Source organism: Rhinatrema bivittatum, chromosome 8 (genome assembly GCF_901001135.1).
Source record: "Rhinatrema bivittatum chromosome 8, aRhiBiv1.1, whole genome shotgun sequence".
NCBI lineage: Eukaryota > Metazoa > Chordata > Amphibia > Gymnophiona > Rhinatrematidae > Rhinatrema > Rhinatrema bivittatum.
In genome coordinates this window covers 160,815,239-160,842,455 of record NC_042622.1, presented here as the reverse complement: position 1 = coordinate 160,842,455, position 27,217 = coordinate 160,815,239, and the positions used below count along the sequence as shown (strand labels likewise).

Sequence of the window (27,217 nt, the reverse complement as noted above, 5' to 3'; positions counted from 1 at the left end):
GGTACAAAAGGAACTTGGTTGCATCTAAATGCAAACAGAAGCTGGAAAGGGTGGAATGTCTGCATATTAGGAATCTTAAAATACTGATATATTGTACTGTTACACTTTTAACAATTGCCTCCCATCAATATTTGAGGTTGGGCATACTGTTTTGAAGTGCCAGATGGTTTGGCTTGACTTGTATTTTGAGCAGAAACGTTGTGAGAATTTCTCGTGGCTTTGATGGATGGACCCAGTCCTGAGGTGATGATTTTCTTTTTAAGGCAAAATGCTAAAGTCACTCCAGCTAGAGGATGAATTTCTTTCTTGGTTAAAGGCTTAATTTGTTTTTGGTTTTTTTTTAATTGTTTCTTAGTTATGCCATCGCTGACAACGCCTATCGTTCCCTGCGCACGGAGAGGAAAGATCAGTGCATCTTGATATCGGGAGAGAGTGGGTCCGGCAAGACTGAAGCCACCAAAAAGATTCTGCAGTACTATGCTGTGACGTGCCCAGCCAGCGAGCATGTGGAGACCATCAAAGATCGTCTGCTCCAGTCTAACCCGATCCTGGAGGTACCTGTCAGTTCTGTAGTTATTTCTCTTAAACATGTGTCTTGCATCCAGGAGGAGGTGACGCGCCACCCAAAACGAGCAGAATGTATTTATTTAAGATATTCGTTACACACAAATAACATAGCAGTACAAACTCATCAGCCCCATCATGTTCTTCACAAACACAAGTGTACATCGTAAATAAAATAGCTAAAATAATTAAGAGGATCTTAAAACCCCCAATAAATAAATTCTTTCCTTCATTGTAGGTTCTGAGAGGTGCGTGTAGTTTCGTGTAAGCAATAAAAATATTGCAGGAGTAAGAGAGTCTACTCACCATTGATCTATGCAGCAGGTGCACGTCATTGGGAGTTGGACTTCTGCTCTGCTGACATCATTAAAGCTCGTGTTCCCCTCCCCCCCCCCCCCCCCCCCCCCGTTTTCAATAAAAAGCCAACGCCACTTGTGGAGCGCCAAGGGAGTGAAGTGAGATTGTGCATTTAATTCTTTCTCCACAGTATTGAGTGTTGGAGCCTCTTTCCCTAGGCTTTGTAGTTTTTATATGGGTAAAAAATGGGAAGGGGTTTGTGTGGGCGTTCCCATCTGGGCCTGCTCTACCCCCTCCTATGGCCCAGCTGAAACTTGAGGGGATTTTGGTCCTTCCTTCACAAGATGGTTATTTGAGCAATGAGGTTTATCCACCGTTCTTAATGAGATGTCGGTCTTGCATGCCTCCAGGAACTGGATGTGGGATCACTGCAGGGACTTTGGTGTCTGGGCAATTATCTGAAGTTAGCAAAGGGCTTCCTGCCAGTTGATGGGAAGTTGTCTGCAGTATGCTTGATGGTGGAATCGGTGAGGGTTTCTGCGGAATGTTCCCCGGGATCTCTAAGGCTCCAATATTTCTACCTTTCCAGTTAGGCCAGCTGCGTTTAACCTTGTGGACTGCCGTTGTGGGGCTAGAAAGGTCCCTAACTACTGCGGAAGTTAGAACTTTGATTTCTATAAATGATTTGCATTTTCAGTTGACCTCTCATGCTCGGTCTGTTAGTGAATGTGGGGGGAAATTAGATTGCCTAGTGTAAGTGTAAAGAATTAGCCACCTCAGAGCTCACTTTCATTAAGTGAAAGATGCACACCCTACCCTCACGCCCCTTTCTGACTGACACGCCCTATTGAACTTAACAACCATGACCCTCATCCTTTCCGATTCCCATTCCTCCAACCCCCATTCCCATTCCCATTCCTCCAACCCTCCCCTCATCCTCCTCCCCTCTCACCCTCCAACCCTCCACCCTCACCCTCCCCACCATCCTACTACCTGCTCTAACCGCCTATATTCCCTGGCACCATGTGAATAGTTAAAATGTAAATATAGTTATTGTGAATACAGTTAATGTGAATATACTTGAAATATGTGAATATGTAACCACCTATCAAGTTGAATTAGTTGCCTCAATGTTTCTTCCTACTCTAAATTATTGTAAAGCCTGTTGCTATGTTATGTTACATTGTGAACCGAGGTGATGTTTTTAACGTGCCCCGGTATATAAAAACCCTTAAATAAAATAATAATAAATAAGTGATTGGGAGAATTATTCCAAGAGACTTAATTTGTGTGTGTAAAATTTTCCAAGGTCTCCTTTGGTTACGCTGTTTACTCCTGGGGGAATTCTGCGCACAAAAACTTAAATTCTGCAAACTTTATATTGGTCAAAATAACCCAATTTACATGACAGTCTTTAAGTAATTACATTTTAAATTAATACAGAAATAAGTTATTACTGAGAGATGCAGAATTTTAAATATTTAGAGCAGAATTTCCCTAGAAATTCACTGTAAGAGTGTCCCTTCCACTCACTCTCCATACTCCCCTGGCCACTTTGCCCTCTTAGGCCCCAACTCCTCCATCTGCCAGTATCTCTCCTCTCCACCTCTAGGCTCAACCCCTTCCGCTCTATTGCCAGTCCCAGAGTTTGACCCCGTTCTCAGTACTGCCCCTCACACAGGCTCCCTCTGTCCCTCTCTCTCTCACACACATGCTCCCTCTCTCTAGTACACATACACACACCCTCATACAGGCTCCCTCACTCTCTCGCATACACATATCCCCTCATACAGGGTCCCTGTCTCTTGCATACACACCCACACAAGCTCCCTTTCTCTCTCTCACATACATCCTCATACAGGCTACCTATATCTCTCTCTCACACAGCCCTTCACACAGGCTTTGTCTCACACATACACAATCCCTTCACACAGGCTAGCACCCTCACATACACACGATCCCTTTGTCATACACATGAGCTCCCAATCTCTCTCACACACTCACACTCTTTCACAATCTCCTCATATAGGCTCCCTCTCTCTGGCACCCACACTCGAGCATCCCCCCTCCCCGCTGTCTCATCCCCCATGCTCTCTCTCACCCTCCTGCTTACCCCTCTGCTCTCTCTCACCCTCTCCCTGCTCTCTCTCACCCTTCCCTTTCCTCTCTCTCCCTTCCCTTTCCTCTCCTCTCACACCCCTCTCTCTCTCCTCTCACACACACGCATTTACTCTCACCAGAGCCTTCATCTTCGCCACGAGCAGAGCACACTCCGTTTGCGGCACATGGGGTCCTTCATCTTCGCCGCGGGTGGAGCGCATCCCGCAGCACACGGAGGCCGCCTTCTTCGTTTCCAACGGCATGCCAGAGCCTTCATCTTCGCAGGGGGGAGGGGGGGAATTCTGCGCTCCGCAGAAGCGCAGAATTCCCTCAGGACTAGCTGTTGGATGTATTAAAGATTCTTTTTTTGTGAGGTTTTGAAAGTTCCATCAGCATCAGTTCCTCCAGTAGCTAAAGCAGTTTACTCTCCTATTTGGAGTGAATCAGCATCTAAAGGGGGCCAATGTAATAAGACCCGAGCTGAAATCGGCGCAAAATTTCTGCGTGTATTTTTTTAGCGCATGGAGCAAAAGCAGACACCTCCGTGGGATGTAATAAGGGGATGGCATGCAAATTAGATTCGCGCAAAAAAACATATGCAAGACAAAATACACAGGCCAGTATCCACATAAAAGCCCAGATGTAGAAAGCCGTGGGAAAAACTCGCACTAAAATTGGTGCAATTGAAAACATTTTGCAGACTCGCGAGGGGTATTTCTAATTTACTGCTGATTCCATCAGCCCCACGTTATTAAAAAATAAATAGTTTTAGCTCCTACCGGCCCTTTTACTGCATTGCTGGCATTAGTGTGGTTGTGGATCCATGCATCCTTTTCTTCGCCGGGTGCTTGGGGCTGTTCAGCATGGATTGGCCCCGCCGGGAGAGAACAGGAGCCAGAATGGAAGGACTGGTGATCTCGGAGGGCTACAGACAAGCGCCGACACCGTCCAGAGCCACAGAGCTTTCATTTAACTCCTGCCCTGAACCAGGTGCCAAAAAACCCACGGCTCCCTACATAGCCCGTGAATAGATAATTGACTCCTTTACATGCCATTTGCATTCACTTGTGCAAAACCTGCTGCGGGTTATTGCGCAGGTATGTGCGCTTTTTTTTCCATGCTAAATGCGTTATTACATATGTACAAATGGTTAATGTGGAAAACCCACAGCAGGTTTTGTGCAGGTTATTACATAGACCCCATAGTGAGTACTCCATTGAGATCCAAAATATCTTCAGATACTCCTGGATCTCACTGCTTTTCTACAGATTCACAACTGGAGAGAGATGCCAGGGAGACTGTATTTAGCTGTTTTTGCTTTACAACCTGACAAGGATTGTATCATGAAAATGATTTTTTGGGCCCAACCAAAAACTTTCCTAGGCCATAATGTCGCTCCGTTTGCTGATGTGCTGGGGCTACGCAGCAGAGGTGCAGATTATTTGTGAATAAGCAGAAGAGGCTCATTGCTATTGAAAGGGGCAGCTTTTACTTTCACATTTCCCTGTAATTGTATTAAGTTTGAAAATGCACAATATATTTTTATATTTCTGATCATTTAGGCTCCTCTCCAGCAGTGGGGAGTGGTCAGTTACTATCTGCTTACTGCGCTGTATGATAAGTGTTTGAAGGTTTCTTTTATTTTCTTTTTTGGTGCCCCATAGTGTGGCCTTATTAATAGATAATATTATTTCTTTTAAGATAAGTTTTTGCTTAATTGTCCTTAATTCCAAGTAATTTCTTGTTTAAGATGCCACTTGTTAATATTCTGCTAAAAAATAAATAAATATTTATTTACTTAAGTGCTTCTGTTCCCAAGATGTGCTAGGAGGATTACAACGGCAGAAAAATAGAACAAATATCATTTAGAAAATTAAAACAATATCACAAAAAAGATTAAAAATAACAAGAAAAGTGCAGAAACAAAAATAAATTAGCACCGGATAAAAAATCCTTTTGAAACCGGTATGTCTTAAGAAGGTTCCTGAACGTCTTTATAACATTGCAAGCGCATAGAGCCCCCAGGTAAAGCATTCACAGCCACCATAAAAGACCTACCCCGTGTTTCCTGTAATAGTGAATAAAAGGAATTACTAGTAAACACTTATCCTCAGTGCGCAGATTGCGCCTTGGGATATACTGATGCAACTGATCAGCCAGATAAGAAGGTCCATTTAACACCTGGACCTTAAATACAAGGATTAGAATTTTAAATTTTGTCCCAATTTACAGGCAGCCAGTGAAGATCCTGAGCCAAGGATTAACACGAACCCGACCGCTTTCCTCCAAATATCAGTCGTGCTGCAGAATTCTGTGGAGCCTGATACATAGAAATATAGAAATGATTGCAGAAAAGGACAAACGGTCTGTCCACTCTGCCCAGCAAGCTTATGGTAGTATCTGCCGTACTGTACAAGTCACCCCCCATGCTTATCAGTTTCCCAGACCGTAAAAGTCAGGGCCCTTGTTTATTGTTGTCTTGAGTCCAATTCCTCATTATCTCTTGCCATTGAAGCAGAGAGCAATATTGGAGTTGCATCAAAAGTATCGGGCTTATTGGTAAAGGGTAGTAACAGCCACATCAGCAGGTTACCATCATGCTCATCTGTTTTCCCAAACCATAAAATTCAATGTCGTCGTTGGTTGCTGTCTGAATCTAATTCCTCTTTTCCAGTACCATTAAAGCAGAGAGCAATGATGGAGTTGCATCAACAGTACAAAGGCATCTTGATTAAGGGTAGTAACTGCCACACCAGCAAGTTACCCCCATGCTTTCTTTTCTTCATTTCCATCCTCTAGCCTTTAAGGATCCACAGTGTTTATCCCATGCGCCCCTCCGGAAGGGCATTCCAGGCATCTACCACCCTCTCTGTAAAGAAATATTTCCTGACATTGGTTCTGAGTCATTCTCCCTGGAGTTTCATTTCGTGACCACTAGTTCCCTGAATTCTTTCTAACATAGAAGGTTTGTTGATTTGCATCATTAAGACCTTTCAGGTATCTGAAGGTCTGTATCATATCTCCCCTGCATCTCCTCTCCTCCAGGGTATACATATTTAGGTCCTTCAACCTCTCCTCATAAGACATTTGATGGAAACCCCTACCATTTTGGTCGCCTTTCTCTGGCCCGCCTCCATCCTATCTCTGTCCCTTTTGAGACATGGTCTCCAGAACTGAACACAGTACTCCAGGTGAGGCCTCATCAAGGGACCTGTATAAGGGGATTATCACCTTCTTTTTCCTACTGGTTATTCCTCTTTCTGTGCAGCCCAGTATTCTTCTGGCTTTAGCTATTGCTTTATCACATTGCTTCACCATCTTCAGAGCGCTAAATACTATCACCCCAAGGTCCCTCTCTTGATCCATGCACGACAACGTTTTACCCCCCCGCCCCCATCACATACAGCTCTTGTGGATTATTGCATCTCAGATGCAGGACTCTGCACTTCTTGGCATTGAATCCCAGCTACTATATCTTTGACCACTCTTCAAGCTTCCTTAAATCACATCTCATTCTCTCTACTCCTTCCAGTGTGTCCACTCTGTTGCAGATCTTAGTATCATCTGCAAGTAGACAAAATTTTTCTTCTAACCCTTCCGCAATGTCGTTCACAAAGATATTGTGGCATTCTGCTTAACACTGTTCTCTCTTCAGAGCAGGTTCCATTTACCATCACACGCTGTCTTCTATCCATCAACCAGTTTGTAATCCACACCACCACCTTGGCGCTCATTCCCAAGCTTCATTTTATTCATAAGCTTCCTATGTGGGACCATATCAAAAGCTTTGCTGAAATCCAAGTAGATGACTTTGATCAAATTCTTTAGTCACCCAGTCAAAAAAAATCAATCAGATATGTCTGACAGGACCTTCCCGCTAGTGAATCCTTGCTGCCTCAGGTCCAGTAATCCTCCTAACTATAGATAGTTCACTATCCTTTCCTTCAGCAGAGTCTCCATTAATTTTCCCACCACTGAGGTGAGGCGAGGCTCACCAGCCTGTAATTTCCAGCCTCCTCTCTGTTCCCACTCTTGTGAAGTTGGACAGCTACTGCTCTTCTCCAATCACTCAGCACCACTCCCGTTTCCAGGGATCTATTGAACAGGTCATGCAGTGGACCCGCCAGCACATCCTGAGCTTCCTCAGTATTCTGGGATGAACCTCATCTGGCCCCATGGCCTTGTCCACTTTCAGTTTTCCTAGCTCTTCCCATGCATTCTCTTCTGTAAACAGAGTTTCCATCTGTGGTCTTGTCAACCAGCAATGGTCTTCTTCAGGGTTATCTTTAGTGAACACCGAACTAAAATATTTGTTTACTATTTCTGTCAATTCTTCATCTTCTCCACACAGTGCACCTTATTACCTTTCAGTTTCACTATACCACTTTGGGTATAATGAGGGAGTTACAATAGTCCATATTAAACAGAACAAGGTTTGAACAAAGGTTCAAAAGTCATCATCCTCAAGAACATGTTTTAGATGTCGCAGCAGTCTTAATTTAAAATAGCCTTCTTTTAAAACATTCTGAAGATGGTTCCTAAATGTTAACTGACTATTGAACGCTACTCCCAAGTTATGCACCGATTTTTTTTTTCTTTTTAAACTGAATAACAGTATCAAATAATAACAATCTGTATTATGTTTTGTTAAATATTCTGGATCATGAGAGTAGCATATTGCTTCAGTTTTACGAGCGTTCAGTATTAGATGATTCATTTTTATCCATTTGTTAATAAGTTGAACAGAGTCTGCAATACAGCTTAGGGCAGCTATATGGTTACTCATGGAAAAATAAAATTGCAGTTCATCTGCATAGAGCCTAAATGTTATGGACTGTGCTTCCAGCAATGAACATAAATGGTCTCATATAGATATTGAACAGTACTGCAGCTAAAACTGAACCCTGAGGAACCCTACAGCAGATTTCAAGCCAGGAGGATTGAACACCTTGTAGAAGTACCTGCTGTTTTATAAACTCAATAAATGATTAAAACCAAGCCAAAACAAACCCCCCTCCCCCCCAATTCCAATTCCTTCTAACCTCTCAAGACAATATAACATACAGTGTCAAATGCCGATGAGACATAAAAAAACAGGGCAATAACAGATTCTCCCTTATCAAACTCCAAGAGCAAAAAATCCAGCACAGAGCGAAGTAATGTCTCTGTGCTGACCCACATTGATATTCATGTAAGATCTAACTTTCATTAAGAAAGTCTGTTAATTGAGAGTGGACTATTTTCTCTAAAATTGTACCCAAGGTCAAATTGGTCAATAGCTAATTGCAAGATTTCCCTTCTTGTAAGCTGGACGAACAGAGGCTTGCTTCATTAAAGAGGGCATTTACCCTTCCCTTCCAATAATCTCAATGAGGTCCTCCTTCGGAATGTACATTGAGAGAGGGCAGGGACCAAGCGGACAAATGGAATTCTTCAACTGAGCCATCGCGCTTTCAATTTCAGTTCTCCTGACTTCACCCACACTTCACCATGCTCTAAACTAGCTTTACAGAAGTTATCCTGATTAGGGATACCTTTCTATTGAAGTTCAGTCTGTTTTTATTTTTTTAGTATAGTCATTTTTTGCTTTAAGTGAATGGCAAAATCAGCTGAAGAGAAATTACCTTTACATTCTTCTTTCAAATCTTGGTCATTTATTCTCTTAACCACATTAAATAGATCCAAAGGCGCTGAATAATACTACTTCCTTGCAATAAAAAAAAATAGGTGCCTATAATTATTTCTAGCACTAATGTATTGGCAGAAATTTAAATCCATTGGGCTCTTTTATTTAGTCTCATTTTCCTTTTAAAGGGAGAATGAAAAACATATTGCAGGTCCACCATAAATACATTCATTGTGTCTACCAGACTCCCTGCCCAGCCATATTGTTAGTGTGGAAGTGCAGAGGGAACCAGTTAGCCATTATTATGAGCTAGGACGGTGGTTCTCAACCTTTTTCCCACACCTGAAAAACCATGCTCACATGTGTGACACATTGCTCATTACAATTCACAGCAGAAATAACAAATAAAGGCCCAGTATTACTTTCATTGTTAAGAATGACATAAGGGAAAGATAAGTACTGTCTGAACAAAAATTACATACTTAGTAAACAACCCACAACAAAACAGCACCAATTTCCAGCACTCAAACACTTACCGTCTTACCTAAGAAAAGGCAACACTGAAAATATCACACCAGGCCTTAAGACACCAATACATCTCCTATTAGGAAAACTGAGCAAGCCAGGCTGCTATAGAGCCCTACACAGAAACTACACGCCAGCAGAAAACCTCACCTGAATCACATGTGCAGACCCTCACCTAACAAAGAATAAAGAGACCATAAAACATAACTAGAAACATGCAAACCAAAACTGAATTGGAAACTGCAACAAGTCAGAGAGACTGTATGTAGTGTAACAAAGGGAAAAAAGAAACTTCACCAGTCCTCAAAACAAATCAAGAAATATAAAATCATTAGTAGTAAAACCATACTAACAAAAAGAACAGATTTCAAAATAGCTGATGAATGGAATATCCAATTAAAACTCATATCAGAAATTTCTAGATACCAATAAAATATTTCAAAATAGCAGACACACAGACCCAGTAATGAAAAATAAGGATAAAAAAAATGCTTTGCTCTGCATACCCGGGAACATTTGATATCCAGGTGCCCTGAGATTGTTTTGAATTTGCAGGAGGGAGGGATGCTCTGCTTGCAACTTTCTCCTCTCTCTGTCACACACAAGCGCTCTCTCACACTGGCTGTCAATCACTCATATATACACACATGCTCAATCACACACACATACAAATGCTTTTTCTCTTTCACTTATATAGGCTCTTAATCACACATTTACACAGAGGTTGTCAATCACATACTCACCTGCTGTCTCACCTACACCAACTTTGTCACACACATGCACTCTCTCTTACTTATATGCACAGGCTCTTAATCTTACATACACATGATCTCTCTCACACAGACTCTTTCACACAGAGGTGTTTCATATATTCTAACACACACACACAAACACGTGCTTGCTCACACTCTTTCTCCCCCCCTTCCCCCCCACTGAATTAGTGACAGCAGCAGCCTCCTCCACTTCCAGTATTAGTTGCCTCGATATTTTTGAAGGGGTTAGCTAACATGTTGACAAGGGTGAGTTGATATAGTGTACCTGGATTTTCAGAAGATGTTTGTCAAAATATGAAGGATTCATCAGGAAATGAAAAAGTCCTGGGTTTGGAGGCAGTGTCCTATTATGGATTGGTAACTGATTAAAAGAAGGAAACAAGTAGGACCGAATGATCATTTATTTGTTTTATTTATTTAAACTATATATATGTCACCTAACTACAGCACTGAGCAGCTTACAGTAATAAATTCATAAAAAAATAGGACAGTTCACAACAAACATGTTTCAGCTCAAAACAGCACAAATATGTTCTCAGATTTCCAGAATGACTAGGATAATGTCAGAGAAAGCAAGCTTGAACAAGGTCTTCGATAGCGTTTTGAATGATTTTGCGCAAATTGTTAAGCCACTGGCAATGAATTTCATGTTTCAGGAGCAGCCGCTGAGAAAGCCTGCTCACGAGATTCAGCAAGCCGGGCATTATATGGCGAAGGGGGCTCCAGTAAATCTCTTTATGGTTGGATTATGGATATGGAGCATAGAGTTCATCCATGGCAGGGCCACTGTACTCGTTATTCTAAAAAGTATGCAAGCCACCCTACATCAAACTCTCATGTCAACTGGGAGCGAATGGAGGTCCCATGTCGGCAAAATGTGAGCTCTCCTATTGAGATCAGCTGTTAAGCAAACAGTGGCGTTTTGAAGTAACTGGAGAGCTCAGAAAGGATAAGCTGGCAGATCAACATACAAAGCGTTACAGTGGTTCAGGCTAGGGCAAATCATTGCCTGGACCGCTGACTGAAAATCATTCCATGCAAGCAACTTTCTTCAAAGGCTTTAATAGGTGAAGTTTGTAATAGCCAGATTTGATTACTGCAGCCATCTGAGATCCATCATTGTTTGCCATCAGTGGACCAAATGTGTCAGTTGGGAGGTATTCATGGAACTGAGGTTGGCGATTATGGAGTTTAAGATATCTCATTTTGCTAATGACATTATGTTCACCATTAGCGAGCCCTTTTTTACTCTTCGGGTTTTAATGAGGGAACTTTTGTATTTGCGGAAAGTATTGAGCTTCACAGTTAATATAGGAAAATCTAAAATTTTGAATATTAATTGCTCTTGGTTAAGAGTGACTGAGTTAATGAGACAATTTCCATGTAAATGGGCTCGGGAGAATGTGACACATACTCAGGGGTAAAAATTAGTGCAGACTGGAAAAATCTTTGTAGCCTTAATTATGTTCCCTTGATTGCCTGTTTGTCTAGAGACCTGGATTCTTGGTCCAAATTTGTTTCATGGTTTGGTCACATTGCTTCTGTTAAAATGACTCTCTTACCTAAATTATATTATCTCTTTCAGACCTTGCCTATTTTGATTCCTGATTCCTACTGGGAAGGGTATATAATGCCTTTAAGAATTGGAGGGTTTTGGGTTTGTCTCGTTTGGAGCAATTGGTACAGAGGATGTGATAATGCCTCAGAATCATGCCATGGTGAGACTGCACCTTGAATACTGTGTGCAGTTCTGGTCGCTGCATCTCAAAAAAGATATAGTTGCACTGGAGAAAGTTAAGAGAAGGGCGACCAAAATGATAAAGGGATGGAACAAATCCCCTGTGAGGAAAGGCTGAAGAGGTTAGGGCTGTTCAGCTTGGAGAAGAGATGGCTGAGGGGGATATGATAGAAGGCTACAAAATAATGAAAAGACTTGAAAGGGTAAATTTGAATTGGTTTTTTACACTCTCAGATAATACAAGGACTAGGGGGCACTCCATGAAGTTAGCAAGTAGCACATTTAAAACTAATCAGAGAAAATTATTTTTCACTCTATGCACAATTAAGCTCTGGAATTTGTTTGCAGACAATGTGGGTAAGGCAGTTAAGGTAGCTGGATTTAAAAAAGGTTTAGACAAGTTCCTGGAGAAGTCTTTAAACTGCTATTGATCAATAGGGAATAACCACTGCTTATTGCCGGCATTAGTAGCATGGGATCTATTTAATGTTGGGGTACTTGCCAGGTACTTGTGACTTGGATTGGCCGCTGTTGGAAACAGGATACTGGGCTTGTTGGACTCTTGGTCTGACCCAATATGGCATTTATGTTCTTATGTTATGTACAGGATTCACAATGGTGGAGAAATTTGGACTTACTGAGAAGGACAGATTTTCTAATTTGCAAATGTGTCATTTGATGAATAGGGCTTTTCAGGTAGATGTCGTATGGTTTATCTCCCTTTGTTTTAAATATTCCGAAGATAAAGGGCCGATTTCTAGGATCTGTTCTTTTCTTAACTCTGAATTGTCCTTTAAGCCTACGTATATTAAAAGACTGGGAGGAAAATGTTTTGGGAGGAGTGAATTAGTGGCAGCAGATTGGGATAAATGTGTTTTTTTTTTTTTTTTTGGCAACCAGAAGTTCTTTATCTGTTTTTATTGTGGAAAATGGATATAAAATATTCTTTCAATGGTATTTGATAAAATGTATCCTACAGTCAGTAGTTTTTGTTGGCATCTATGTGGCCGTACTGGTACCTTTTTTCATATATGGCGGCTTTGTGATAAAAGTTCAATTGTATTGGAAAGAGATACTAATTTTGATTCAACAGGTAATGAGCATTGTATCCATTTGATATTCAATGTTTTAAAGTTAAAGTTATCTCAATTTATGATTGCGGCCAGATGTGAGAAAATCCACTCTGCCTTCTCTGTTGGCTCTGAAGAAATGTAACTGGTCCTTTTTTTTTTTTTAAATGGGGGAATTGACAGCTATGCGTAAAAGCTTCTCTACAAAACCTCTTGAAGTCATCCCTAGCAGTTTTCTTTTTAGAATGTTGGACTATTTCCTCCATTTCTTGCTTTAGCTATTAACTTCATGGGGGTAATTAGGTGAGGGAGGTGGGGGTGTATTTGTGAAGATCTGTAACACACATGCTTTTGAATTTTGTTGTATTGCTTAACTGGATTGGATTTGTTTTCTTTTTCATGCTATATGCTTATGTTTATGGTTCCAGTGAAATTTTGAGTTAAAAAAAAAAAAAAGCTCTTTATCCAATATAATTCCCAGGCTCTTACGTTGCATAACTATCGGGATCTTAACAATATTAAACATAAAAAAAAGGAGGAATCTCTGACACTGCAGTGTTGATCTACTGTATCTCTGCAGAATCATCACCTCTGTTTTCCTAACATTTAAAGCTAAGCCATTATGCCCTAGCCATTGACAGCGGAAAGGCATACGAAGACCAAATTGAAAGCTGAAGCCCAAGAGGACAAGAAAGGAATAAAAAAAAATATTTTGAATGTCACCTGCATGTACACCGTATCCCACACAGAGCTGGCCAATAATTTACCAAGAGGAGCCATATAAATGTTAAAAAAAAAAAAAAAGTGATAAGGCCGAGACCTGGGGCACTATTCAGAGTTTCAGAGCCAATGGACACTCTCTGGGCTCTATCTGTAAGATATGATCTAAACCAATTGAATACAGTAGCAAAGGTATCACACACTGGAGCCGGTACAGCAAAACTCAGTGATCAGTGGTGTTGAACGCCGCAGAGACATTCAGTAGAGCAAGCACAAATCCCGTGTCCACCATCAAAGCCCCTCCTGAACATGTCCATGCAGAAGACCAATAAGATCTCAGTATTTCTGAAAACTAAATTAAAATGGATGAAGCTGCAAGAATTCATAAAGTTGCTTCAAGACAGCTACTTCAATGAGTTTTGCATGGAAAGTTAAAGAAGAGAGAGGGCGATAGTTTATAGGATCTGTCACATCCAACTCGGGATTTTTTTTTTTTTAAAGAAAAGGGGGACTAGAAGCACACTTAAAGAGAGGTTTCTCAAGGTGGTCAGGAATGGGGTAATTTGGGTTTTTATCCCCTTCAAGAAAAAACAGTATGATACACATTCAGAGAACATAATGCTGAAATAAATTGAGATTTCATCTTGAAAAACAGTCTGAAGTTTGTCTCACTTTATTTCAGTGTTGCCCAAAACATCTAAGGCCCAGCAGTTGCCAACAGGAAGACAGAAGCAAATCTTTGCTGTTTTCTGAGGAAACACAATCAGTGAAACTACTGCAAGGGATGGTATTTGCACCATCTTTTGATGATCAGTCAGACACAGAGGTCAAGCTTTTAACAAGGCAAAAAAGGTCTCCCCAGTTGCTACCTGCTTTGCAAAATTGTGCCGAGTAAAAACTTTTCCTGGCGTCATCATTTCTTTTTTTGGAGAAAAATAAATAGTGGGGTGCCCCAGGGATCTGTACTGGGGCTTGTGCTTTTGATATATTTATAAATAACTAGCGGACCCCTGCCAGGCGTTGCAGTGGCTGAGTCAGATTCTTTGCCCTCCCTGCCTCTTCCCCTTGCTCATTTAGCTGAGTCACTCATCTTCTTCCCCCTTGGTCACTCCCCCCCCCCTTCCCTCCCCTGTCCCCACTCCAACTCTGTCCCCTCACACTCACCTCTCCCCTTATTCTCCCTCCCCTGACAGTTACCTCCCTCCTCATTCTCCCTCCCCTCACTGTCACCTCAGTGACTTCCCACCTGGTGAGGGCTGTTTTGTAACCTTTCGGAGATGGTGCGCATTTTGTGTATGTGTTTGTGTGTGCCCCTCCCCCTTTGCACCCCAAAGTAATCCCCACATAAACGTTGTGTTTATATAAGCCTCCCCCACCCTCCTTTCCCCCCCCCCCCCCCGGCCGGCGAAATAGACTAACCCACAAGAGTTGCAGAATCTCGGAACTGCCCCCTGCCCCCCCCCCTGAACATGGACGCAAGAACATCCCCACGCCCCCCCTGCAGGCCCGACGATACCTTTCAAAAATCGTAGTCGGTGGAGCGGGCGTTCGTTCCGGCATGAAAGTATTGGCGCCGGGCCCTCGAGGTGGAGCAATGGGAGCGGTCGTCTCGCTGAGATAGTAAGGGCGAAGGTGCGCCGGTTGCCAATTCAGAAAAAGGCGTCGACGAGCCCTCGTCCTTACTATGTCACATGGGCTACTGCTGCTATTGGCGTTCCCGAGTGTCCTAGTAAGGGAAAGAGCTGTCGGCGCCATTTTGATTGCTGGCAGCCGACAGCCGTAGTGTATGCGATGTGTCACGGAGCGGTGTTGGCCCCCCCCCCCCCCCCCGCTGGAGCAGCCCGAACTATTCTGCAGTTTTCCGTGCGTTCGGAGGTTGAGGGCAGTAAGTAGAAAAGTCATGTGCGTGAGGGGTGTGAGGATGGTGTTTGTGTGTGAGTTCGTAGGGTGTGGGAATTGCAAACACGTGGCATGTGAGTGGCCTCCCAGTGTAGTGGGTTTTTGTGTGTTTTTTGAGGGTGTATGAAATAAGTATAATTGGCATGTGTGCAGGGGGGGGGTGTGAGGAGGGTGGATTTGTGTCTGCTCGGAGGGTGTGTGAATCGCAAACATTTGTCACGTGTGTGTGGGGTGTGAGCGTTTGTGCAAGGTGTAAGAGCTTCCGCTTACGTCCACCAGATGTCGCTGTTTTGTGGAACCAAATTTTAAAACTTTTTTACCAGCCCCCGGTGTGACATATATATGTAAGTGTAGAAGATCCTTGCCGTATGTGAGGTGAAACTTGTGTCCAAATTTGAACGCAATCGGTTAAGTGGTTGCTGAGATTAGCGATTTGGTACAAACTATTTAACATTTTTATTTATATAGATATGGAAAAGGGAGTGAAGAGTGAGGTGATCACATTTGCAGATGGCACAACGTTATTGAAAATTGTTAGATCAAGACCAAATTCTGAGGAATTTCAAGAGGACCTTGTGAGACTGGAGGATTGGGTCTCTAAATGGCAGATGAAATGGGCAAATGAAAAGTGATGCATATAAGGAAGAATAATCTAAATTATAGGCATATGATGCCGGCTTCCATATTAGGCATTGCCCGGGGAATCATTGTGGACAATACTCTGAAATCCTTGACCCATTGCAGGGCAGATTTTCAAAAAAGCAAATAGAATGTTAGGTGGTATTAGGATAGGAATGGAGATTAAAACAAAGAAAATCGTAATGTCTCTGTATCAATCCGTGGTATGAATTCACCTTTCGTTTTGTGTGCAATTCCGGTCACCCCCATCCTACAAAAAGAAATAGTGGGATTAGAAAAGGTACAGAGGGGAGAGGAAGCAATATCACGTTTGGATATGGTCGCTTTAATTTTTAGAGCTCCAACCAGCCAGACTAAAGTTTTGCATTTTAAAGCAAACTCAGAGGACGAGCAGTTCTTAGCAGGCCTACAAATAGATGAACAATACTGTATCAGCATGGGAACCCGATGAATGTGAGCAGGCCGCAGGCTGCGTGGGAAGAGGCCTACTCACATTTCTATGTGGAGAGTGCAGGGGGTAGGAAAAGCGGTGTGGATGGCAATTGACTAACCAGGGAAGATATTAAAACCTGGTTCCGCAACCTGAAAAAGGACCCGATGACAGTGAAGAGTGAAATGCTTGATATGATTGTGGATCTGAAAGGGAGAGATCATGGAGATAAAGGGTAGTATTGACGAGGTGGGGCAATGGATAGAGGTGAAAACTACTGCCTCCAATTTGAAGATGCTGCAAGCAGAAATATTGGACAAAACAGAAGGTCAAAATTGCCAAAATAAGAAAGAGAAGATGGGTGGATATACTTTTGCTTGCAGACGATGCCGAGAAGGCATTTGATAGGGTTCAGTGGGCTTTTATGTATGGGGTGTTGAGGAAGGTGGGCATAGGTGACAATTTTAACACCTGGATTTGAAAATTATATGATCTTCTACAAGCTTTTATCAAAACTGAGGATATTCGAAATCTTTTCTTTAGTGATGGATCCCTTGGCAGAGAGAATGAGGAGTAATTTAGATATTCAGGGAATCTGGATAGGGCAGGTGGACCTATCTCTTTGCAGGTGTTATGTCATGTTCACTTTGACACATCCTGTTATCTCTCTACCCTATGTTAATTTTGGAACTCCATCAGTGTGGGAGAGTTGCGGGGTTCAGGGTGAGCAATAGCAAGTCTGAAATCTTAAATATCAACACTCCAGGCTCAATAGCAGAACAACTGAGGAATGGCCACCACATTACTTGCCAGAACTTTCAAGATGAACATTTTTGGGAGATGTTTTGCGTAATGCCCTCATTGATCCCAACCCGTAGACTGAAAAAGCATCCCTATCGGTTAGATGTATGAGGGGAGACCGATGTGTAAAACAAAAAAAATTGTCTTAATCTACATGTGGAAAAGTGTAATAAAAAGAACTATAAAGTGACAATAAGAAAACTTCTGTCAGGTGAGAGCGTTAATGCAATGTCTTAAGACTGTAAAGAATTTTCAAAGCCGTTTGAGGGTAAAACGTGTACATGGACTGTTTGAAACGTGCCTCCCTCAACATGGCTAAAAGTGTGGGCGATGCCTTGCAGTAATGCTTTACTTTTTAGCAGCATTCCTTTTGTTTTGAAAATTGGTGCAAAGGCTGTGAATGAAAAGTTCCCGTGAACTTTGTCCTAATGCAGGCAGTTTGGAACCTGTCCGACAGAATGGATGAGAATATAGGGATAGTAAAGGATATGGTGACATAACCAGATCAGTTGCTGTGGAATTAAATTGCCTCACCCTGTCCACGACTTTCTTCTGAAGTATTTGTTTTGTAAATGATCTCGAGTCTTTTTTTTGTTTTTTGCTTATATTTGTTTAGGCTTTTGGAAATGCCAAAACTCTTCGGAATGACAACTCCAGCCGCTTTGGGAAATACATGGATGTGCAGTTTGACTATAAGGTAAAGGGTCCTATAAATCTTTAATTACATCCTTGACCTGGGTGCAGAACCTGAAACCAGAAGGTCAGAGAGCTCTGGAAAATCAGGAGAACTAAATTTGATATAGCAGAGATAGGAGTGGGCTACGAGCCAGGGTTCAGATCCCACTGTACCGTCTATTGCCTCAGGTACCAACTTCGATTGTGAGCCCTCTGGGGATAGGGAAATATTTGAATGTAATCTCATTTTGAAGTGGCAAAAAGCAGAATATAGATAAAATAAAGTATTTATTTGATTTCTATTCACTGTTCATGGATTAGGTAGAGCTTGATTGAAATGTGAGAATTTTAGATGTTTCAAGCACAGTTTGCTTGCAGGAGATGTCTTCATAGCTTAGCCGTGGTGATATGTGACAGACGTATAGCAGGGACATTCGAGTCATTTTTCAAAGGGTTTAGAGGCCTGACCTGGGGAGTTGGCCCCTTTGAAAACTGACTTAATCCTAAATTTAATTCCCTAAAATGTGGGTGGCTGTGGGTGTGAAGTTAGTATTTGGAAAAAAGCATCCAGTGTTGATTTTCAGCATGAGGCACTAAACTTAAGGCATCTCAATATAGAAAAATGAATTACAGCCTAAATATAGGTGAATTTTTTGATTGAAATTTCTCCTAAAACACCCTGCCATTTAGGTGCTCAAGTGGGTTTGAAAACTGACAGCATTGCATAAAGGATTTTAAAATGAATCTGTTCTGTGAAGTGGTTCAAGAGATGCATTGTAAACTCCTTATTGTAATCAAAGATGTCTGAAATCTCTCCTATGCTATGTAAAAATCTAGCTAAATGGCTAACCTTAAATTAAAAATACATTTTCTTTTAACAGCAGAGACATTGTTGTAGTTGATGACTTGGGATTTGGTATATAAAAATTGCCTATTAGCAAAGGGTTCTAGGATATTGTATTTTAATTATTAGCAAATTGAAAGTTTTCAGTATTAAATTTTAAATCTTATATTGCTTTTTGTTTTATTGCCTTGTTTTCATACATTTAGCCTGCATAGACATTTTATTCTTTTTAACCAGTTTTCTCCTATAAGCAGAGAGTGAAAAATTCCTCAAGAGCCTGGCAAGGAAGAAATGCCCTTGTTATGCATTGATCCCCGTCTCAGCTCTTGTTGAAGGCCTCTTGGGTACCTCCTTTCATGCTGCTCTTCCACCTCTGCTGGCAGCTACTTGCACACTCCTCTCCCCATGCAGCACCTGCTGTCTTCTGCCTTTTCTTCTACTCCCTCCTTGTACGGCCCAGGCTCTTCTCCAGTCACCCTAACTGCACGTCTCTCAAGCAAGGACATTTAAATTCTACTGGTACTGCACTGACCTTGCCTCTGATTCCACCCTCTGGAAACACTAATTAATCCTGTGCCAGATAGGAGTAAAGGTTAACAAATGCAAAAAAATATGAAAGGTGATACCTTTTTATAGGTTCTGTTCTAACCTGAGAAAGAGAGTATTAGCTCCTGAAAGCCAGGCAAGAAATGCATCGTCTTAGCCCAATAAAAAGTTATCACATTATATATTTTTGTTTTTATGTGTTAACCTTTATTTCTGTGTATTAACCACAGTACTTTATATCATTTACTGCACTCCTACAAAACCATTTTTTTATTTACATAGTGCCTGTCATGCAAATTGGATCGCTTAGGATAATTATCACATTTATTTACAGATGAATGATGATATGCACAGAAAAAGAATGTTAATAGCACCAAGTCACCCCAATTCCTGGAGGGAGATTTCATTCCAGTCCTGGTTTTGACCAATCCCATCCTGATGCATTCTGGTACCTGCAGCGCTGATTTCAAATGAAAGCAGAGACTACAAATACCAGAAATTCAAAAAGCAGGAACTGGCAGCTCCAGATCCTCAGCCCAGTGAGCTGACCTTTTACACAGATTGTGTGGAAACAGGACTCCGTTTTATTTTCCATTCCCTTCCTAATAATTCCTAACATTCTTTTTGCTTTTTTGATTGCCACAGCAAACTGGGCCAAAGATTTCAATGGATTATCCACTATGATGCCTAGATCTCTTTCCTGGGTGGGAAACTCCTAAGATAGAAAAAATATTTGGTGCCTGGTGGTTCTTCTAACACTCTGTCAGGACCTCAACTTCAACATTTGCATACGCATCTTGAGATGCGTTATTTATCACAGGTCTTATGGCCTTAACGCGATCTGATAAATGACCCTGTAAGTTTGTACTTAGGCAAATGAGGATAGAATGACTTGCCCAAGGTGACAAGGAACGGCAGTGGGATTTGAACCCTGGCTTTCCCGGTTTGCTGCCCGCTCTTCTAACCACTAGGTTTCTACTTCACACCTATATTTCCCTATTTTAGGGATAACCCTGTCTGCGGACCAGCAAGTCCTGGTTCATGCAACGATTGTTTCATTTACTGAACCACGTGCTTCCTTGGGGGAAGTATATATAATCATGGCGGAGGTTTTAATACCCAAGCCAGGTTCCTGGGCAGTCTGTTCTGAGTTCTCTCTGACCCTACTCTGGTACCCTTAGGGCTTTCAGGCCGGTGAAGAAATCCTGTTTGACAAGGGTGGCACTTGCGGCACCCCGGTTTCCTGTCTCTTAGTGGAGTGTTTCTGGATTTCTTCCCTGGGGAATTCGTCTCAGTTTCAGCTGTTCCAAGCAGGCTGAGGGCTCTTGCTCGGTGGGTAACTCCCTACTGGTATCTGCAGTGAGTTATTTGCTTGGGGTTGAGATATACAACCTGGCGACTTGTTCTTACCCCTGCAGTCCAGCGGTCTGCCTCCTTGTGTTTTTTTGCTCCTTCCGACTTCCAGTTGAAACGTTGAGGGGAGGGGAAGAAAAGCTAGGGCATCCATGGTACATCTTAAGTGTATGCCTGCAGGGAAGGACACCACTTTTTCCCTAGATTTTCACCATGTTCTGACCAATACTGCCTTTAGCTTTTCTCACTTCACTAGGATGTCCAAAGTGCCTTCCTAAGAACATAAGGAATTGCCATACTGGGTCAGATCAAGGGTCCATTGAGCCCAGCATCCTGTTTCCAACAGTGGCCAAACCAGGCTACAAGAACCTGGCAATTACCCAAACACTAGAAGATCCCATGCTACTGATGCCAGTAATAGCAGTGGCTATTCTCTAAGTCAGCTTGAATAATATCAGTTAATGGAGTTTTCCTCCAAGAACTTATCCAAACCTTTTTTTTAAACCCAGCTACACTAACTGCACTAACAACATCCATTGGCAACAAATTCCAGAGCTTAATTGTGTGTTGAGTGAAAAAGAACTTTCTCCGATTAGTTTTAAATGTGCTACTTGCTAACTGCATGGTGTACTCCCTAGTTCTTCTATTATCCGAAAGTGTAAATAACGGATTTACATCTACCCGTTCTAGACCTCTCATGATTTTAAAGACCTCTAACATATCCCCCCTCAGCCGTCTCTTCTCCAAGCTGAACAGCCCTAACTTCTTAACCTTTCCTCATAGGGGAGCTGTTCCATCCCCTTTATCATTTTGGTCGCCCTTTTCTGTACCTTCTCTAGTGCAACTATATATTTTTTGAGATGTGGTGACCAGAACTGTACACCTGCTCACCTGAACTATCCTGTAGACAGAATGGATAGCCCTGCCCTTGACAGGGTGCAGTGTGGGTGAACTTCAGACATAATTTATCTTTCTGCTTGGGGGTTTGGGCTAGCGATCCTATTCAGGGCTTGCCTTTCATCCCCTGTAACTTTTTTTTGCTGTCCTGCATGGTCAACTATATCTGGTACTTTGGCATGTAAGGTCTATCACATACCCTGCTGCTGTTGCTGATTTATTCTTCCAAGCACTGCTTGAATTTCTCTGCCCATTGTGCCTATCAGCCAAACATGTGCACAGTTCTGCAGATACATTTTGTCCTTCAGATGCCAGTGGACCTTAGATTCTGGTGAACTTTTGGGCCTCAGTTGGGTTTTCAGTTGTCTTGTAACCCCGAAGGAAACTGTGCAGTCTTCGTCCAGGAGTCCTTCTCTTGTTTGCATCTCTAGACTTTTTCCTGTATCCAGGAGGTTTGAGACCTACTATTGTTGTTAGGATTTACTAATCCGAAACCCTGCTTGTAATGTTTTCTGTAATGTGGGGTATGTTTCTTGCTGGCACTTGCATCGCTCCCGTGCTTTAGGCACTTCTGCTATGCATCGGGGTTCTGGGTCTCAGTCTGTTCTAGGTTTCTTTTTTGTAGAACCCCACACCTTTCCTGCCTAGACCGCTTTGTGGGTAGGCTGCCTCACAGGCAAAAGGGAGAGAGATGGTGCTTTCAGCATGGTGCGGTTTCCTGCTTTGTCCTGCTCGGACAGCTTATAGCTTGGGATTCACCCATGTGTGAGGACTACCATCCTGCTTGTCTTCAGAGAAAGCAGGGTTGCTTACCTGTAACAGGTGTTCTCCAAGGACAGCAGGATGTTAGTCCTCACGAGTTCCACCTGCCTCCCTGTGAGTTGGTTTCTCCATGTATTAGCTATATCATGGACTGAGGGACTCTGCCTAGGGGGCAGGGTGATGACTACAGCTGCACATGCTCAGTAGGGCATGTTTGAAAGCTCTAGGATCTTTGAGATCAAAGTTCTGGACTGGAGCTCCACCTGATGATGTCACCCATGTGTGAGGACTAAATCCTTCTGTTCTCAATTTTCTTTATGTTAAGGATTAATTTATTATTCTGCAGTGACTGTCCAGGAGTATTAATTACAGTAGCAACTCGGCTTAACACATGGATGGATGATGAAATATCTACTATTACTACTAGTATTACTCCTACTACTACACATTTCTATAGCACTACAAGACATACGCAGCGCTGTACAAACATACAAGAAGACAGTCTCTAATTGATAAAGAAAGGTCCAAAGTAGTATAATGGAACTGAAAGGTGAAAAGGATCAATGTGTGGAAGAAGACCAAGAAAAGGCAGAAATATTAAATACTTCAGTTTGGGGTTCACTAAGGAAGTCCCTGTAGAAGGACAGTTGCTGGTTAATAAGGTTGTGGATGGTGATGGATTTGATGAAACCCCATTTACGGAAGAGAATATATGGGAAGAGCTAGGAAAACTGAAAGTGGACAAAGCCTTTGGGCCTGATGAGATTCATCCAAGGATACTTAAGGAGTTTAGAGATCTGCTGGGGGGTCAGCCGAGTGGTGCCGAGTGACTGGAGCAGAGCAGTGGTGGTCTCACTTCGCAAGAGTGGGAGCAGAGAGGAGGCTGGAAATTACAGGCCAGTTAACTTCACCTTGGTGGCGGGAAAATTAATGGAGACTGCTGAAAGAGAGGATAGTGAACTACCTACAGTACACATCAGCACGAATTCACCAGGGGAAGGGCCTGTCAGACGAATATGATTGATTTCTTTGATTGGGTGACTAGAGAATTGGATCAAGGAAAAGCGCTCGAAGTGATTTTCTTGGATTTTAGTAAAGCCTTTGATACGGTCCCGCATAGAAGACTTGTGAACAAAATGAGAAGCTTGGGAGTGAGCGCCAAGGTGGTGGCGTGGATTGCAAACTGGTTGATGGATAGAAGACAGAGTTTGATGCTAAATGGAACCTATTCTGAAGAGAGAACGGTGTTAAGTGGAGTGCCACAGGGATCGGTGTTGGGATCGGTTCTGTTCAACGTCTTTGTGAGCGACATTGTGGAAGGGATAGATGGTAAAGTTTGTCTATTTGTGGATGATACGAAGATATGCAAAAGAGTGGACATGCCGGAAGGAGTGGAGAGGATGAGATGTGATTTAAAGAAGCTTGAAGAGTGGTCGCAGATATGGCAACTGGGATTTAATGCCAAGAGTAGAGTCATACATCTGGGATGAGGTAATCCAAAGGAACTGAATGCAATCGGGGGTGAATCGATGCTGTGCCCGGAACAGGAGAGAGGCCTTGGGGTGATAGTGTCTAGCAATCTAAAGATGGCGAAGCAATGTAAGAAGGCGACAGCTAAAGCTAGAAGAATGCTGCGCTGCATAGAGAGAGAGGAATATCTAGTGTAAAAAAAAAAAAAAAGGAAGTGATAATCCCCTTGTACAGGTCCTTGGTGAGGCTTCACCTGGAGTACTATGTTCAGTTCTGGAGACCGTATCTCAAAAGGGACAGAGGACAGGTTGGAGGCGGTCCAGAGAAGGGCGACCAAAATGGTGAGAGGGCTTCATCAAATGACTTATGAGGAGAGGTTGAAAGACCTAAATATGTATCCACTGGAGGAGAGGAGGAGCAGAGGAGATATGATACAGACCTTCAGATACTTGAAAGGTTTTAATGATGCACAATCAACAACAAACCTTTTCCACTGGAATGAATCCAATAGAACTAGGGGTCACGAAATGAAACACTGGGGAAGACAACTCAGAAGCAATGTCACGAAATATTTCTTCATAGAGAGAGTAGTGGATGCCTGGAATGCCCTGCCGGAGGAAGGTGGTGAAGACAAAAATGGTGCAAGATATCAAAAGGGCATGGGATAAACACTGTGGGATCCCTAAAGGCAAGAGGGAGGGAAATGAAGTAAGGCATGGGGGTATCTTGCTGGTGTGGCGGATACTACTCTTGGCAAATAAGCCGTTACATGGGAGTAACTTGCTGGTGTGGCGGATAATACCCTTGGCAAATAGTCTTAAAAATGTGATGCAACTCCATCATTGCTCACTGCTTCAATGGCAGGGGGAAAAAAGGAAAGGAGGAATTAGATTCAGACAACCACCAACGAAGACATTGAACTGTATGGTCTGGGAAAACACATGAACATAGGGTAACTTGCTTGATGCGGCGGTTACTACCCTTAACCAAAAGCCTGATACTACACTTCTGATGCAACTCCAACATTGCACATTGCTCTCTGATTCAACGGCAGGGGGCAGGGAAATTGGACTCAAACAGTAACCAACAAGTGCCCTGACCTTGGCGGTCTGAGTAACTGATAGGTATGGGAAACTGATAACTTTGGGAGCTTGCTGGGCAGACTGGATGGACCGTAGGGTCCTTTTCTGCCGTCGCTTTCTATGTTTCTACAATCTAATAAGACAAACATACAGGACAAGAGGCTTGGGGTATTTCATAAAGCCAGACAATGGTTAAAAAGAAAAGAAAGTTAGTTAACAAGACTAAAAGCAGACAGGCATAAGATTTAAAAGCTGTTTCAAAAATATCCTGACAAATGTTTATTTTATTACTGATTGTTTAATTGCTCTCTCAGGTTGGATGTTAAGTAGCATAATGCTCAGTTTTTCAAAAACAGAGGAAGTTTATTTTGAACGCCACTCGGGTTTCATTTTTATGAAATATCTGTTTATTAAGTCAAAGGGTACAACAGTTAACACCTTTCATTTTTAATTTATACGCATCTCTTGACTATTGATGGACAATTGATTGAATTTAAATCTGTTATTAGAAACTCTGGGGTTTGATTCTCAACAGAATTTTAAATCACAGCTTCAAACAATTTGAAGATTTATTTTGGACCATGATGGTTTCCACACTATAATCCAGTCTTTTGTAATCACCACACTTGATTACTGCAGTGGCTTATATCTCAGGTTAACTTTGTCAAATTTGCGAGCCTTACAGGCTCTGCAACATTCAGCAGTACCATTGGTTCTAAGAGGCTCCCCCTCAGGCATGTAACCTTTACTGCTGCATTGCAATGGCTGCCAGTCAGATTTCAAATTACATTTCAAATTCTAACTCTCATCTTCAAATTCTTGAGATTTGATGGTCCCATCACATTTAGCTGGGTTATTAGTCCAAAATTGTCCTTCTGGAGCGCTTCGTTCCCAGGGGAAGGACCTGTTATCAATTCCCGCTGCAAGGTGTACGCGCATGAAAATGAGAAACCTGGCCGTTTCGGTAGTAGGCCCCTGTTTATGGGATACCTTAGCCGAACCTTTTTGTTTCCTAGAAGACTACTGAAACCCTGTTTCAGGAAGCATTTGGAGGGGAGCAGGGTTGAAGGGTGCTAGATGTTTATGTGCTCAAAGTTATGGAGATGTACTGTATTCCTTTTATAATAAGTGTTTAAAAGTAATTTATTGTATTTTTATGATTTGTACTTTGTTTTACTTCTGTATTGTAATCTGCTTAGTAAGATGTGTCTCTATAAGCAGAATATAAATACTTTAAAATAAATATTTAAATAAATAAGACGTAATTGGTAACGTATCAGATAAAGCTGCAATAGACTGGGTTCCGTGTTAGGAGTCATCACCTAGGAAGAAGACTTTGCACTCTTTGTGGACAGTACCTTGAAATCTTTCACTCATTGTTGGGTGGTTAAAAAAAAAAAAAAGCAAATAGAATGTTAGGAATTATTTGGTTAGGAACAGTAAATAAAGCTGAGAATAGCATATAATGCCTTTGTATGTTTCTATGGTGTGACCGCACCTTAAGTATTGTGTGCAGTTCTGGTTGCACATCTCAAGAAAAACAAGGCGGGCATAGAAAAGGTACAGAGAAGGGTGACAAAAATGATAAAGGGGGATGGAAAAGATCTCTTCTGAAGAAACAATAACAGGTTAGGGCTTTTTAGCTTGGAAAAGAGATGACTGGGAGGGGATGTGATTAAGATTTATAAAATCACGAATGGTGGAACAGGTAAATAGGGAAGGGTTATTTTCCCTTTCTAACAACATTAGGACTAAGGGATACTCCATGAAACTAGCAACCAGTAGATTTAAAACAAATCATAGAAAGTATGGTACTTTTTTTACTCAGCACATAATCAAGCTATGAAACCTTTTGCCAGAGGAAGAGGTCAAGCAACTAACAGAATGGGGATTCAAAAGAGAACTGGACAGGTTATTGAAGAAAAAGTCCTTAAACAGTTATTAGCCAGGAAGACTTGGGAAAGCCCTGGTTGTGAGAAATGAAAAAAAAAAAGATCAACTATTGGGGATCTGCCAGTATTTGTGATCTGGACTGGCCACTGTCTGAAACAGGATGTTGGGCACGATGGACCTTGATTTGACCCAGCATTGGCACTTCTTATATTTTTATATAAAGTACATTTTGTTTATTTTATAATCAAAATTGAAATTGGCTAGAAGTCAGCAAATTAGACATCTATCTATATAAAATAATGTGCCTGAAAGGGAAGAGCCTTGAGGAATGCCCACAATTTAAGGTTTGCATTCACTTTTGAGTGTATATTTTGTGTGTTGGCATGTCATTTTGAGAGCTTGTAAGTGTCACTTGCTTGTCCTGAGAAGATGTAATTGCTGGTTTCTTTATAAATAATTCCTGGTGTTTGATTCCCACCCACCTCAGTCACATTTACTTATTTAAAATGCTTC

General features: G+C 42.0%; 1 protein-coding gene across 3 annotated transcripts in view; it reads left to right on the top strand.

Annotated features, from left to right (window-relative positions):
• Positions 1-27,217, top strand: part of MYO1C (myosin IC) — a 256,955-nt gene that overhangs the window by 98,869 nt on the left and 130,869 nt on the right. For all 3 annotated transcript variants that reach the window (XM_029614574.1, XM_029614576.1, XM_029614575.1), the window contains exons 4-5: positions 356-554; positions 17,799-17,879. In XM_029614574.1, coding sequence (XP_029470434.1) covers positions 356-554; positions 17,799-17,879 — 280 coding nt within the window. The remainder of the gene's footprint in view (positions 1-355; positions 555-17,798; positions 17,880-27,217) is intronic.